At 41.7% G+C, this 16,860-nt stretch overlaps 1 protein-coding gene and 1 long non-coding RNA gene across 4 annotated transcripts in view; one reads left to right on the forward strand and one right to left on the reverse strand.

The window, feature by feature from the left end:
- LOC137339123 (cadherin-20-like) overlaps positions 1-16,860 on the reverse strand; it is a 54,049-nt gene that overhangs the window by 19,244 nt on the left and 17,945 nt on the right. The window contains exons 5-6 of one of the 3 annotated variants that reach the window (XM_068001874.1): positions 14,419-14,606; positions 10,448-10,701 (exon numbers count right to left, since the gene is read on the reverse strand). In XM_068001874.1, coding sequence (XP_067857975.1) covers positions 10,448-10,701; positions 14,419-14,606 — 442 coding nt within the window. Of the gene's footprint in view, positions 1-9,683; positions 9,784-10,447; positions 10,702-11,982; positions 12,165-14,418; positions 14,607-16,860 lie in introns of those variants that run through there. The other 2 variants (XM_068001875.1, XM_068001876.1) reach the window with 2 other exon arrangements.
- LOC137339159 (uncharacterized) overlaps positions 1-16,860 on the forward strand; it is a 48,727-nt gene that overhangs the window by 9,850 nt on the left and 22,017 nt on the right. The window lies entirely within an intron of this gene.

Genomic DNA, 16,860 nt, shown 5'->3' on the forward strand with positions numbered 1-16,860 from the left:
TAGCCATTGACTGTTGGAACAATGGCCCAAAGCAAAGTGCATTAATGACACTAATATCAGTATGTCCCAGTGAGAACAAAAGCTTATATCTGTACTGTTAAAAACATTTGATGACAACAAGGACAAGTTATTAGATGCGTTGAAATGTCCACGATCAGTTCATCACAGACTGACATTGTAAATGTTTGCCAGTAAATTCTGGGGGGAGGGTTTTAACTGCCAGCGGGTTTTTGGCACTCAGGTGATTGTAGGGACCCGGGTTCCGGGGGACAGGTGAGGGTTGTCTCCTGCTCCTCCTGACCCCATAAAGGAAAGTAAAAAACTTGCCTTGACTGGTCTCTTATACTTCCAAACCTCTCCTCACTTGTCTTTACCTGGCGGGAAAGCCACAGCAACTTCCTTGCTCAGGTCAGAGTTAAAATAGCAGTCACGATGATGTCATCCGACCCCGATCTGCATATTTAAAGAAGGACCCCACTGGCTCTAGGTGGAAAACTTTACCACCTGCTCAGAAGAGCAGGTTAAAATTGAAGATGTTGGGATCCAGGTGGGACATCGGCGGGTAACTCACCCGGTGGATTTCAACTGCCTACCAGCCCAGTTTCTGCCAAGCAGGTAAGGTTAAAATCGATCCCCCTGTTTTGCTACAGGAAAGTGGGAAAGAGTGAATTTGTTGCAGATTATATCACAGCACTGAAGCAGCTGTAAATTTGGTGGATTTTTCAATGAAGTGCCAGTTGACAGGTAAGTGTATGGTTTAAGGAAGAATAACATTGATGAAATTGCTGTCAGAACATAATTTAACATTCTAGACAGCGTGGGAGTTGAACTCTCATGAAATATAGGCACCCACAGCTATCTGTCAACAGGTGCCAGTGGACAGATATAAAGTGAAATACGAAAGAGTGTACCATTCAATAACCTGTTATCGATGAGGTGGGAACACTTGCCAGTTCATTGTTGCTCTTGGGCGAAGCATTTCTGAAGGTCAGACAAATGGTTTACTGTCAGCAAGAATTAGAAGAAGAGTTTGGCAATGAGTCAATTATTTGAGGTAGTCTCTTTGGGGTTGATTTTGAGTGGCCTTGCCTGGTGTTATCGGGGCAGTAACAGCCTCAAATTGGGGTCGCTAGCCTTACCGCCACATTAACACCGGCGATGCGGCTGGCAGCATTTTAAAAGGGGCTTATTGCCGGGTGTCCAAAGTGCCCCCTGATTCAGGTGATAGACCATTTTTAACATGGAAATCGGGGTCCTACGATGAAACAGGACCCTGATTGCCATTTTAGGTAGGAACTGGTCTGAGCTTGTGCAGCACAGGCTCCGATCAATTCCATGGGCGACAGAAGAGAAGAGGCCCAGCAAAGGTTAAGTCTTGAATTAGTTTTGTGGACCTCGGAGGAGCAGGAGTGTACCTTCGGGTCCCACAAAAATAATCTGGATTGCTACCGTCATGGGGCCCCACTCTCCATGATCGCGATCCCCCCTCCCCATAACTTACTTTACCGGCGGCAGCTCCGGCATGTTTTCCTGTGCTGAATCTGGCGAGCTGTGTTGGAACGCTTGTTTGGTGCCTTGCAACATGCCTGCCGAATGTAAATGAAGCCAGAGCCTGAAAATTACGTGGGCCACTTCACCACCAGAATGGGCAGCTGACCAGCGCGCTCCTCCTCCTCGGCTGCCCAAAGGTCAAAATCTACCCCCTTGTGTCAATGGCCATTAGAGTGGATAAGGGTTTTAATGTGAAAATGAATCTTGCCAGAATGTTTGTAACAATGCTGACAGAAACCTTAAACAAAGATTGTTCAACCCAACTATCTCTATGTGGGGCACTGAAATGAAGTTAAAAGCATATTCCAGCAATAAAATATTACTACATTTGGTGATGGTTGTGCCACAACATTTATGGAACAATATACAGATGCTGCCTGATTTGCTGAGTATTTCCAGCATTTTCTGTTTTTATTATAAACTAAATGGTACAATTCTAAAGGGGGTGCAGGAACAGAGAGACCTGGGGGTGTATGTGCACAAATCTTTGAAGTGGCAGGATAGGTTGAGAAAGTGGGATCCTGGGCTTTATAAATAGAGGCACAGAGTACAAAAGCAAGGAAGTTATGTTGAACCTTTAGAAAACACTGGTTTGGCCACAGCTGGAGTACTGTGTTCAATTCTGGGCACCGCAATTTAGGAAGGATATGAAGGCCTTAGGGAGGCTGCAAAAAAGATTTACTAGAATGGCTCCAGGGGTGATGGACTTCAGTTACGTGGATAGACTGGAGAAGCTAGGGTTGTTCTCCTTAGAGCAGAGAAGGTTAAGAGGAGATTTGATATAGTGTTCAAAATCATAATGTGTTTAGATAAAGTAAATAAAGAGAAACTGTTCCCATTGGCGGAAGGGTTGAGAACCAGAGGACACAGATTTAAGGTGATTGGCAAAAGAACCAAAGGCGACATGAGGAAAAACATTTTTATGCAGCGAGTAGTTATTATCTGGAATGAGCTGCCTGAAAGGGTGGTGGATGCAGATTCAATCGGGGCTTTCAAAAAGGAATTAGATAAATACATGAAGGGAAAAATTTGCAAGGCTATGGGGAAAGAGCAGGGGAATGGGACTAACTGGATTGTTTTTGCAAAGAGCTGGCACGGGCTGAATGGCCTCATTCTGTGCTGTAACCATTCTATGATTCTATATCCCATCTTGCAGGAAACTTTGTTTGTAATGCTGGCTGGGGAGAATTATTCACTAAGTTAAATCTGTCACAGGTCAACCATCTGTTGAAGTTGAGTATTAATTCAGAACAATACCTAACCAGAAACATCCATAGAGGGTGATATCAATATAGTCAATTGGACTAGAGTGACTTCAGTTCCCCAACTATCCTCAAAGAAGCTAAAAATCAGAATCTGTAAAGACTGGAACATTTGCTTTTTAGATAACATCTAAACTCCTCAAAACTAGAGGGGAGAAACTTGAAAACATTGTACAGCGTGCCAGAAGAAACTGCTGGGCACTGTATAACATTAGAAACCTTTACAACTATATTTATGGTTGCTAATTTTACCCTGAGACGGTTTTATCTAGTGATAACTGAAATTAGGACCAAAGTCTGTGGCATCTATGCTATTTCTGGCCATACTGGGATATTGAGACTCCAAGCACACGTTTACAACAGAGAACTGTTGGTTAGAAATGCATGGCAAATCCGATGCACTGTCTTGGCCAATATGAAAGAAGACAAAGACAAGGAAAGAAAGGTAAATATTTTACTCCTCATATCTTTATGAGTTTCTTGTTTGTACTTGCAACATAAAACGCCAATTGTAAGGACTCACCTTGAGTTAGGAATTTTGCCCGTGTGGAGGGTAAACACAGATATGGACAGTTGGGTCGAAAAACCTGATTCCATGTTGTAACTTCTATGTATTAACTTTGAAGGAATAAGCCTTATGTCAAGGAAGAGGAACCCTGTTCTTACTTTAGACATTAAGATCATTTATCCCTTGCTCTTGGTTGTGTATTATGGGGACTCCATGTGATAATGCCTCTAGGCTACTGGGAGTAGCTTGTAAATTATCTCAATGAAGACCATCTAAATGTCTGCAGAATGAAGGCACCCACAAGACATTGCTATTAGTAGCCCAATTTGGACAGGAAAGTTTAAGCAAGTGTTTAGTTGTGGACTTTGTATATGTCCATCCAAAATGTATCACCTGAGGCATTGATTAGCCCAATACAGTGGCTATCACAAATATGACAGAGGTTCCACATTGATTTTGTACAGAACTATGAATTCCTGGTCATGATTTTTAGCCAAAGTTTTTTGAAATTTCCACTATAGGGTAGAGCTTTCAAGTCTTGACTTGTAATGATATATCTCGCCCTTTGCAAGTGTGTAACACCGGCAGAGCAAAAACAATTGTATCGCTATCAGATAAAAGTCCGGAGCCTGTCTCAGTTAAGGTTAGGCTTTTTGTGAAAAACAGTGCAAAATACTCGTGACTTATCTTGCATCGAATAGAATTCCAGGATGATCAGTAAAAGCTGCTAAACAGGCCTGACAGAAGCACTGGGTAGGAATCATGAAGGCCAAATTCATCACACCATGTGGTAAATTTTCTAATAACGTACAAAAATATGCCCTATGTAGTTTTTGGTTGTTCACTTGCTTAGTTGTTCCTCACGCTCCATCCATATCCTTAGATCGAATATGTCCAAATCAGTGAAAGAAAACAGGAGCAACAAAAGAGAACATCATGATGGAGGTCATACCATGATAAGTGGCCTGATAAGTGATAGAAGTGGATGTTGGAGGAGGAATGGAAAAGTGACTACTATTGACTGAAGGTTGGGTTTATTAACTACCTGATAAGTGTTGTTTCAAGGTGCATTACATGGACATTGATCATGTAATTATAGCTGGTGAAAATAACAAGGTCATTCTGGAAATGAGCAATGAGCCTTTATACCTTCTAACTCAAGTTGGCATGTCATTAGAATCGTTATATTACCCATGCCAGGTGTGGAAGAATGAGATATGTCCCATGGCTGGGAATTTCCTCTATATAGTGCCCCTCATGTAGAAAACACTTTGGATTTGTTTGCAATGGGGTATGGAGGATTAAGGGGAGGAATGAAAACAAAGGCACTGTTGAAGAGATAGATCTTAAGGCTTTTAAAGGAAGGGATGGATGTTGTTTTTGGAGAGACTCCCAAAAAGCAGGGTTGTATTGATTGGTCAGTTTCAAATGCAAAGTAGTTCAGTTATATGGAGAATGGACCACACATTATAGCACTAGTTTGGAAACACTCTCGGAGCAGTAAATTCTGATGCCGAATCAGAATATATCTTAAGAACTGTCACCTTATTTTGTGGAAAGCAATGGAGGGGTGTGGCATTGTTTGATAGTCTGACCAGTTAATCCATGTCCATTGCTTGATTGTACATGTGTTGAGAGTGTGAGTAGTGGCAAATGAAGAAAATAGGTTCAGGCCAGTTCAGACATTGCTGGGACTGTGTATTTATTTATATCGACCTTTGATATAGTGCAATGGTCTCGATCCATCTAATTTCCTGCGAGAGCTGACTAGTCACAGGTAAAGCTTTTGTACAGATAAAGCTGTGTGAAATTTCTCCCTGACCCCCAAAGGAAAGCTAGCAAAAGTCCACCTTATATTACAACCTACATGATTTAACTCTGACTAGCTGCATTCTATTGATGTTTCCAAAGTCGCATTTACACTGGAACCATCATGTTCCATGTAGTATTTGATCATCTATGTTTATATTTATCTTTATAACATTCAACCCTGTTATTCAGCTTGTTAGCAGCTTGGGGCCAGAGAAAGAAAATCTGTTAAATTGGCTGGATTGTGCTGATGATGAAATCCAGCATGTAGTAGCCCGAATCCCTAAACTCCTCGCTGGTAAGGAAAGAAGGTGACTGGACTGTTTGCTTATTTGCACAATACTATGGATATTCCTCACCACCCGACCGTTAAATATCCTTAGGTTTTCAATATAAAAAGGTTGATATTAACCCCCTAACAATGGGCAGGCGAGGGTCGGGAGGGGGGTAGGGTTAAAAATTAAAAATCACAATATGCGACCCCAACCACTGGGTATGCGCCTGCCGCCATTTTTACAGCGGTAGGTTGCAAGCCTTGTCTGTGTCCCACTTTCGAGAGGTGGGACATCTCATTATAATATTTAAACTGGGCTCCCACAGTGCAATTGGGAGCCTGATTTAAATTTAATGCTGGCCGGCTGGGTTTCCCAGGGCTTGGGAAACCTGACAGCTAAATGGAGGTGGGAGCAGCTGGCTGTGGAAGGTAAGTGCTTTTTACAGCACTGCTTGTGAGCCAGGAGGAGCAGGAGTGCTCCCCCGGCCGCTGAAGCAAACCTTCTGCTGGTTGCGGCCTCTCCTCGTCCCACATGGTCCCCGGCTGTGGTCTTATACCGCTGCCTTTTCCTGCCCGGCAGCTGGCAGCCAGGGATTTCCGCGTTCCTCCCATGCAAACACGCTTCCTTGCTCCCTCTCCGCCTCCCTGTAAATATCGGGGCCAAAGTTTCTGAAAATAAGTTACAGACAGTTGTTTCTGTACAAGCCCAATGTGACCCATTTCTGTACTGAACCTCAAAATGGTTCAGACTCCAGTGTTTGCGTATCCGATAAACAGCTACCACTGTGACCATGTTCGGGCTCATGTCTATGTTTTCCATCTTTATATCCTTGCAGCGAGACACCAAAATAACCTTTGTGGATATTTTCTAAAGGTTTGGTAAAAATGCAATAAAAATATAAAACATCTAAACTTTTGTTTCTTTTGTAAATTTTGAATTGTACTTTTTTTGCTTGAAAGAACAATCCCAAATAAAGCTGTGAAGTGCAAACTGGGACCATAGTATTTATTTTTTGGTTTCCCAGGAATCTGGAATGCTGCAGAACTATAGCTGGGAAGCAGGGGAGCCCAACACTCCCACATAGTTGCTGATTTATATGTGAACTAATTCCACCATTTTAAAACACATTCTTAAGAGCACAAGAATTAAATTTATGTGGCATCACAAAACCGAGTTTATACGATTACTCAAGAAAGGGATCACAATTAAGTTAATACTAAAACATAATACTGTGCTTACATTTTACAACCATGTAAAATGCTTTTGACAGTGTCTCTAAAATAGTGAGGTATATTTATGTGGAAAGTAAAACGAAAATTTCTTTATAGAACTTATTGTTAGAAACCAATTCCAGTTTAATAAAATTATCGAGGCCAGAAATTGCGACCAGGGAGCTGCATCGCCCGGCTGTCTACTCCAGCGATGATTTTGTCCCAAATCCTGGGAACAGGGTCGCTTCTATAATACAAGCAGGCACCTGTGTCATTTACAGCCCTGCAGGGATAATGGGATTTGGGAGGAGCACTGCTCTGGCTTAAGTGTCCAAACATAAAGACTTTACATGCTGGCTGCTCCATTGTTATGCCACTTCCCTAATGGCAATTGATCTCATCATGAGTACCACTGGGATATGGCATTGTGGGCCCCACTTACCAATGTTGTACAGTGAGTACACCTGCTTCATGCAGATATACTTACCGTTGGCTGTACATTAGTTGGAACTTGTGAGATTCCTGGGGGAGCCTCCAAATGTTACATCTGACAGGGGGCTGAGTGGAAAAAACACCCGCTCCGCATCTCCCTCAGAATTTCTCAGACTGGCCAGAAAGGGGTTCCGTCCAAATTCCTGCCCCAGATTACACTAATTCCATGTCCAAAAGAGACTGGAATTTCCAACTTTTTTTTAACTTTACTTACAGAGGAAGATATACCTCAGTGTTATCATTGTGAATTGTCTTCTGGAGAGTGCATAGTCATATTTGTCAGTGTTAATTTATTATATACTAGTCGATCTCCCATGGCATTGCACACAGGGAGTCAAGTGAAGTGGGGTTAGAGGGCGGAGATATTTGTATCAGGGAATGCATAATTCGGTCCCCATTTTAAACTCATGGATTCTATTCTTATTTTTATCTAATACTTTAATTTTACATTATTGTTTATAATTAAATAGCAAAACTTGGGAAGCAGAAAAGTACAGTTGGTTGGATCACAGAAGTTCCTCTGCAGTAAAGGCTGAGAAACAAAACAGAGGTGCTGCAGTGCTATCAATGGTTGGACGGTGTAATTACAGCATGACAAATTTATATAGGCAGTTTCTATTATAAATGTGGACATAGGAATCGATCATGAAACAAGCTGACAGAAAAGTGCGACAAGATCGTAACAACAGGATGTAAGGTTTGTAGACAGGACATGCGTACAGGCATAAAATTTATTATATAAATTATTTTCAATGTTGATTTTAATAAAAAGATTGAAAATCTGAAAAGTGCATTCTGCAAGTTGGCACTGCAGCTGTTATAGGGTCTGCTGCAGCTCAAATTTGCCATGATGCCTGACATGCCAGCTCTGCGATACAGTTTTCACAAGAGCAGGAGATGAGCCTGTCAAACGCTTTTGTACAATGAGTACTCACCAGTCAAAAGAATGAGTACTGCTTTAGAAAAATTGTGCAGAAAAGTGGGAAAAAAATGAATGAAAATCAGCAGGTGGAACATAAGATAAGAAATAGGAGCAGGAGTAGGCCAATCGGCCCCTCGAGCCTGCTCCGCCATTCAATAAGATCATGGCTGATCTGATCCTAACCTCAAATCTAAAGAACACAAGAAGTAGGAGCAGGACCCGGCCACTCAGCCCCTGGGCCCGCTCCGCCACCCACAGGGCCTTGACCGATCCGAACTCAGCTTCATGTCCAATTTCCTGCCCGCTCCTCGTAACCCCTAATTCCCTTTACTTTGAGGAAACTGTCTATTTCTGTTTTAAATTTATTTAATGATGTAGCTTCCTGGGGCAGCAAATTCCACAGACCTACTACCCTCTGAGTGAAGAAGTTTCTCCTCATCTCAGTTTTGAAAGAGCAGCCCTTTATTCTAAGATTATGCCCCCTAGTTCTAGTTTCACCCATCCTTGGGAACATCCTTACTGCAACGATCTGAAATATGAGGGCAGTGATTTTTCTTTGTCACCCTTACAGTGCTGGCATTTTGAAATTAACATTTACCTGTTTACAGTGCATAATAGTAAAAGGGAATGACTCAAGTGTCTGCTGGAATTTGTGAGTATATGGTGAGTCTGGTCAGTAGTATTTGCTTTGGTATCATTCCTAGTATGTAGGGTTTATGAGGGCAATTTTAACTTTTGGCAATAATGTAAACATTTGAGGGTGGAACTGGAAGTTTTGGCGACAGCTGAACAGGCATACACTTGTCTGGCACCTCAGATGGAACATAGGACAGGAGTAGGCCATTCAGCAGCTGAATAAAATGGTATAGGTTTCCTGTGAATTCAATGTGTTACACTAGCGGAAGTGTGCATATGTGAACCATTGTCAGTTTCAGTGCTGAAGGGCAAAGCATGCATAGTAAATTGGAGATGTAAAAGCTGCTGCAACTTTAGTCAAGTATTGGTTCATGCAACAATAAACCAGGACTGGAAAATGATGGAAATTTTAGGGATGCCATCTGTAAACCAGTTGCTATAGCTCCTTATGACACACCTTTCATGGTACAATAGGTGTGTTTATCCCCCACTTTCCATTCAGTTTTGATGTTTTAGGGTAATCGTGCCGCTCATCATGGAAAGTTTATAGTGGTAACAAAAGTAACATGAGGTATGTTGAAAAAAATAAGAGAGGGTATTCAAAACTGACATGAAAGGATGGTGACAATAAAGAACACCATCCTGCTTCCCAGCTGAAACTGTCTGCGCCAAGGACCAGAAGCTGCTGTAAGACCAGAAATTAGCTAGCACTTTACTAAGAAAAAGTATGTGGTTTTCAAGAATCATTTGCAATTATCTGGGATTGTTAACACAACCTTTTTTTCTTGATGTTTCTAATTTTGATGGCCGTGGGAACAAAGTACTCGCACTGGTTTTACTAAATATAGATAAGGAGACATGTCTAAACAGATCTCTTCAGCTTTCATTGTCCTAAATCAATTTGTTTTCTTTTCCTTTGGGAGTAGTCACCTACATTCCTTTATATCCCTTCCCTCTCATTGGGCCAGCTGCTTCTACCAGGTTACTTTTGTTTTAAAGTAAAACTTAGAATCTTACCAATGTCTTGACTTGTTGACCAGTTACGTTTCCCTCTTTGGTTGGGTACGTAAAGAATGATAAGTAAATCCTGGCTTTATTTGTGTTAAATTAATTCACAAGGACATGGCAGTTTAAAAAAAACCACACAAATAGAAAACTCAAACTGGAGCAGGTTATCTAGAGAAGAATGTGTTGGGCAATTGCCAGATGCTTCTCTGCTTGAAGCACTGTGGTACGTGCTCTAGGAAGTGATTGCAGAGCAGCACTGATGAAGGTGTTGGAGTAGATAATTATTCACGCCCTCTGTGCTATGCAGCATGGGAGAACATAGAGGGAGGAAGGAAATTGCAGCAAAAATATCCATGCAATATAAATTATGAAGGACCTGGAGATGTGCAGCGGGAACTGTGTTCACATCATATATAATCTGAGTCAGACAATATGCAACCAAACTTTCTTACCATAACACTTTGTGCATTGATCAAACTAATGATTTTTTAACTGTGCGGCTAGCCGAAAAAATGGGAAATGCACTAGTTCATAAATTGCACTCCCAGGCTATAAAAACTACATGAAGCTCTGGTTTATGCACTGGATTTATGGTACTAAACAGCTATCAAGGATCACCAAGGCTCTGTGCACCAGTTATTAGAGAAAATCTAGCTGTTGGGATGTTAGTGTTGATTCAATGGTGATCTTCAATACGAAACGGGAACATTAGATAAGACTTTTATGTCTTTAGGGTTTGGATACTGAGGCTGGTTGACAAAGTTATTTCATACCTGATCGAGTTATTAGTTGCATCTGGATCTTTTGCTGAAACCGTTTGGATAGTGGTGCCGACTGCAACATCTTCATACACCTCCACCAGGTAGAAGGCCGTGTCAAACTGTGGCGGTTCATCAACATCCTCGACAGCCAGGTGCACCCTGGCTGTATCTCGGAACGGACCAAAGTTTAAAAACCGCAGGTCCAGATGGGTGTTCGTGCCCTCCACTGTCAACGCGTAGCTGTTTTTAGTTTCAAAATCTAATGGCTAGAGAGGATGGAACCGAGGAATAAATAATCACACATTAGGAATTTATTTTATTAGAAAAATAGAATCGTGCGGCACAGAAGGAGGCCACTCAGCCCATCGTGCCTGTGCTGGCTCTTTGAAAGAGCTATCGGATTAGTCCCACTCCCTTGCTCTTTCCCCGTAGCCCTGCAACTTTTTCCCCTTCAAGTATTTATCTAATTCCCTTTTGAAAGTTACTATTGAATCTGCTTCCATCACCCTTTTAGGTGGTCCACTCCAGATCGTAACAACATGTTGCGTAAAAAAAATTCTCCTCATCTCCCCTCTGGCTCTTTTGACAATTACCTTAAATCTGTGTCCTCTGGTTACTGACCCTCCTGCCACTGGAAATAGTTTCTCCTTATTTAATCTATCGAAACCCTTCATGATTTTGAACACCTTTATTAAATCTCTCCTTAACCTTCTCTGCTCTAAGGAGAACAACCCCAGCTTCTCTAGTCTCTTCACATAAATGAAGTCCCTCATCCCTGGTATCATTCCAGTAAATCTCCTCTGCACCCTATCTAAGGCCTTGACATCCTTCCTAAAATGTGGTGCCCAGAATCGGACCCAATACCCCAGCTGGGGCCTAATCTATTATGATAGATTCAGATTAAATAAAAATCAAAAATCTTAAACATGTGGGGAAAACACCCCCATCTCCCGCACGTGACAAGTGTTTTTGGATGAACGACTCCCAAGCGCAGCTGTCACCGAGGATCAGGTTGTTTTTATTACCAGAACGGAGAAGGCCAGTTCCTCCGTGTCTCCATTTATTTCCTCGAGGCTTCTGCTGCTCTGCTGCCGTAAATGGGCTTTCCGCCAGTGGCGGAGCGGGAGGAGGCCTGAGGAAATCCCCAGGTCTAAGTCAGAAAAAGACTCTCAGCATAAATCAAGTGGTGATTTACATTTCTAATAAGCCCAACAGACGTCGCAAACTCGTGAAAGTTAATTGTTTCAGAACCTGTGTGTGCTGCAAAGCTACTTCCCTTGAAGAGATTAACAAAGAGCAAAACATGCCGCAATTCAGCTGGAAAATAACAGGCCAGTCTTTCCAGCAGGTTCAAGGTCCACACAGTGCTGCCACTATTGAAAAGTTTTATAGCCCTCAATACCTGATAGTGCGAAACATATCAGCTCAGTGTTTACACAGCTCTTAATAACTTGCTTGTTTTGAAAAGCATTTCAGCAGTTTAAGTTGTAAAAAGGCCTCCAAATATCTTTACATTTGCTGTAAATCATACTGATAGCTTCATATACCTCTTTACTTGACTTCATCCATCTCTTTCTCTCGAAATGTTTTCTTTCTCTCCTGGAGGCACTCATAAGAACAAGTTGTCACTCACTGGAGGAGGTGGGACATTGTCAAACCCACTGTACAAGATACTCAATAAATAATGGAGTGATGTCAAGGTGCACACTTCACAAGCAGTGCAGGTCTGAGTGGGTTATGTCGCCTGATGCCGTGACAGGTTCAAAGTTCATAACTGACAGTGTGACATGCATCAACCAATCATTCTGAAAACAGTGCAGTGTGCTCAGTGGATGTGAAAAAGCTCACAGAGGATGATCAATGGGGGAAGAGTTTATGCAGAAGCTGCAAGTGAAAAGAGAATTTAAGGGCTGATTCAGCATCAATGTGCACTGTTAGTCAGGTGAGCAGGCCAGAGTGTACCATTCACAAGGCTCTATTTTAGATTGGCCTGTGGTATATGCAAAACCCCTGACGCCTGCTTCAGGCATGGGCCCTGGAAGACTATTTTTTTCCTTCACCAATATGGCTGGCAGCGTACTTCCGGTGGCCAGAAATGTGCGCGTGCTTCCTGCCCGCCATACTAGTGACTTAGTAGGCCAGATAGCGCCTAAAAAATGAGCGCTGCATGGCCGACTTTATAGTCCAGTACGTTTTGCAACGCTCAAATGGTTTGAGGGTCCTGTCTCATATTATGACCTTAAGAGTACAAGACTCATATGTCTGAAGGACCAGGTTAGATTCTGACACTATTGGGTAGAAATTCCTTCCTGTGTTCTTTTTGGTGAAGCGGTTAATGATTTCAGTGAAATTCCTTTGATTTTTTTAAAATCAAAACCATTAACCCATTTACTGAATTTCTCACTTCATGAACAGACGGGATTGCAAGGCGTTATGTATTCAGTGGGTTTTGGGAGTAAGAGCTAGAAAACATAATGGGCAAGATTTTGTGTTCAAGTCATACCAGGTTGCTGATGGCAAATGATGCTAATACATCATACAATATATTTCTTATCATTTGCACAGATACGTTTGTGACATCTAGCATTGCTATGGGTGATGGAGAGGAGATATGAAATCCAAAGATGCATTGAGATGCCACAAAATTGGAAAAAACAGCCAAGATTTTTAAGTGATGCTCTGGGCCCTAATGCTTCAATGGGCCAAAATTTGCTGTAGCAGGGCATCAAACGGCATCTGTCATGAGTTACACTTGTCCTTGCATGTTTAAGTTTTAAAATTTTTTTGGGTGGTAAGTTGCTGAAAGTGTGAGCTGTTAACGGGGCAGCGAGGGAAACCGGGTATCTGGGACCTGAGTGAACAGGGCAAGCAACAGGATATCTCCTTAAACAATAGATTGAAGGATTGTGAAATAAACAACACAAGGAATGAGAAGGAAGTGTAAATTAGAGTGGGTGAATTTAATGTCAAATCAGGTACAGAAAAAGAAATAAAGAGAGTGAAAGAATGATTGGATTAAGAGAGAGAGAAAAAAGAGACAGAAAGAAAAAGTAAAAAAAAATTAAATTTAAAATTTAATATTCTTAAAATCTCCAACAACAATTAAAACCTGAAGGAATGAAACTCCACATTTGTAATTAATTTTCAGTACCAGAGAGGCTGAATGGCAGTAATTAACACTTATCACACCATTAAAAGGGTACTTAGACTTGAAATGAATTGACTTATCTTTCTGTGGTGAGTTTAGTTCATGTCTACTGCGTAAATACAGCAACTTCATGGCATTTAAAGCATTTCAATGGTGAGGCAGTCAGCCAGATGCCGTTTTCGCAAAGCTAATGGTGGAGTGGTGCAACTCGGACAACAACTGTTGGATATCTGCATTTAACCACGCATCTGCCCCTCGCCTGAAGTTGCTGTACCATTTGCGCATAAATAACAGTGAGCGCCATTAGCCTCACATTATTTTGACAGTAAAATCTGGGTCAATATCACAGAAATAACTTGTTGAAAGAAATTATTAAAAAAAAAAATAAACCAATGGTCCATACTTTACCCAGTGGAATCAATGTGTATTCGATTCAATTGGACTGAACCAGTACAAACATGGAAAGCAGATCTTGTGGTTACTCTCTTTATGTGTATGTTCTTTTCAAATGGTTATCAAGATCCCAAAAATCTGTTTTTGTTCCCTTTTGAAGACAGTCTCCCTCTTATTAGCTCTCCTTTTTCCAGAAGAGAGAGCATGCCTCTGGCAATACTACTCATTTTATTTATTTATTCATTTCCCCATCCTCCCTGAGAAGAAGTGCTTAGCCTCTGCCTGGATCTCCTGCTGATAGCATGACGAGATCAGAAAGCCACTGAAAAGAGGATCACAGACATGAACTCTTGTTCTGTCAGGCCATGACACAGCAGAGTGGTGCTCCGGACTCGGCCACCACATTGTGCATTACAATAGCTCTACTTTAGAAAGTTCTTACCTCCTTTAAGGTGATGATCCCAACTTGGTTGTGTTTATCTGTGACAATGTCAAATATGTTCAACCCATCACCATCGATGAAGCTATAGCTCATTTCGGCGTTTAACCCCTCATCTGCGTCTTTAGCTAAAATTCTTCCCACTGCTGAGCCGACCATCGCAGACTCCATCACACTCATCTGATACACATCTGAGGGGAAAGAAACACACATAAACTATTACTGTGAAAGGTTTGCTATTTAAACAGACAACTATTAAACTTTACAATCCTGTCAGGGTGCTCTGCTTCACCTTGTCGTTTGAAGAAGAGGTCTGAGCCAAAATTTGGATTTCTTACCTCAAGAGAAAGTACTCATTCAATTAATGGACCCTTAAAACTTGGCACTAAATAGTGAGATGTAATCCTGTTTTATTTATGGATCGACTTTTTGCCCCTCTCCTGAATAAGTACCAGAAAGCCTACATTAATGTTAGAATTGAGAGCTGGTTAAGGAAACAAGCGGTTGGACTTCTAGAGTGAGCAACGGCAGCAGGTTTCCCCCTGGTGGTGCTGCAGCAAAACTCTAAGATCAGTAAAATCTGTTATTTTTCCCTTAGAAGGGTAGCTAAAAATTAATGAAACATGTAAAAGTCCAAGTAATGCCCTTACAATGGTGCCATGATTTTTTTTACTGCTGCCAATATATAGCGAGGAGACAGCTAAGTTCAGATTGTTCAACTCCTCTGTAAAGCACTTTGGGATGTTTTCCTATTTTAAAGACACTATATAAATGCAAGTTGTTATTTTTAAGTGACTATTTTCCAACTATATAAGAACAAGAAGATGCTGCCAGAGTCTCAGTAAAGGAAGATTTGTTGAGATACTGGATGGGCTAAAAATTGATAAAGAGGAGGTACTAGTAAGGCTAGCTGTACTTAAAGTAGATAAGTCTTCCGGTGCGGATGGGATGCTTCCTAGGTTGCTGAGGGAAGAAATTATGGAGGTACTGACCATAATCTTCCAAACATCCTTAGATACGGGGATGGTGCCAGAGGATTGGAGAATTGCAAATGTTACACCCTTGTTCAAAAAAGGGTATAAGGATAAACCCAGCAACTACAGGCCAGTCAGTTTAACCTTGGTGGTGGGGAAACTTTTAGAAATGATAATCCGGGACAGAATTAGTGGTCACTTGGACAAGTGTGGATTGATTAGGGAAAGCCAGCACGGATTTGTTAAAGGCAAATCGTGTTTCACTAATTTGATAGAGTTTTTTGATGAGGTAACAGAGAGGGTAGATGAGGGCAACGCGGTTGATGTGGTGTACATGGACTTTCAAATGGTGTTTGATAAAGTGCTGCATAATAGGCTTGTCATCAAGATTGAAGCCCATGGAATAAAGGGGGCAGTAGCAGCATGGATACAGAATTGGCTAAGTAACAGAATGTGGAGAGTAGTGGTGAATGGTTGTTTATCAGACTGGAGGGAGGTGTACAGTGGTGTTCCCCAGGGGTCGTACTGGGACCATTGCTTTTCTTAATATATATTAATGACTTGGACTTGGGTCTACAGGGCACAATTTCCAAATCTGCAGATGAGACAAAACTTGGAAGTATAGTGAACAGTGAGGAGGATAGTGATAGACTTCAAGAGGATATAGACAGGTATGGGCAGACACGTGGCAAATGAAAGTTAACGCAGAAAAATGCGAAGTGATACATTTCGGTAGGAAGAATAAAGAGAGGCAATATAAACTAAAGGGCACAATTCTAAAAGGGGTACAGGAACAGAGAGATCTGGGGATATATGTGCACAAATCATTGAACGTGACATGGCAGGTCGAGAAAACGGTTAAAAAAGCATAAGGGATCCTGGGCTTTATAAATAGAGGCATGGAGTACAAAAGCAAGGAAGTCATAATGAACCTTTATAAAATGCTGGTTCAACCACAACTGGAGTATTGTGTCCAGTTCTAGGCACTGCAATTTAGGAAGGATGTGAAGGCCTTAGAGAGGGTACAGAAGAGATTTACTAGAATGATTCCAGGGTTGAGGGACTTTAGTTACCTGGATAGACTGGAGAAGCTGGGGTTGTTCTCCTTGGAACAGGGAAGGTTGAGAGGAGATTTGTTAGACGTATTTAAAATCATGAAGGGTCTAGACAGAATAGATAGAAAGAAACTGTTCCCATTGGCGGAAAGGTCAAGAACCAGAGGACACAGATTTAAGGTGATTGGCAAAAGGACAAAAGGTGACATGAGGAAAAACGTTTTTATACAGCGAGTGGTTAGGATCTGGAATGCACTGCCTGAGGGAGTGGTGGTGGAGGCAGATTCAATCATGGCCTTCAAAAGGGAACTGGATAAGCACTTGAAAGGAAAAAAATTGCAAGGCTATGGGGATAGGGTGGGGGAGTGGGACTAGCTGGATTGCTCTTGCATAGAACTGGCATGGACTCGATGGGT

Source organism: Heptranchias perlo, chromosome 2, assembly GCF_035084215.1.
Source record: "Heptranchias perlo isolate sHepPer1 chromosome 2, sHepPer1.hap1, whole genome shotgun sequence".
Classification (NCBI taxonomy): domain Eukaryota; kingdom Metazoa; phylum Chordata; class Chondrichthyes; order Hexanchiformes; family Hexanchidae; genus Heptranchias; species Heptranchias perlo.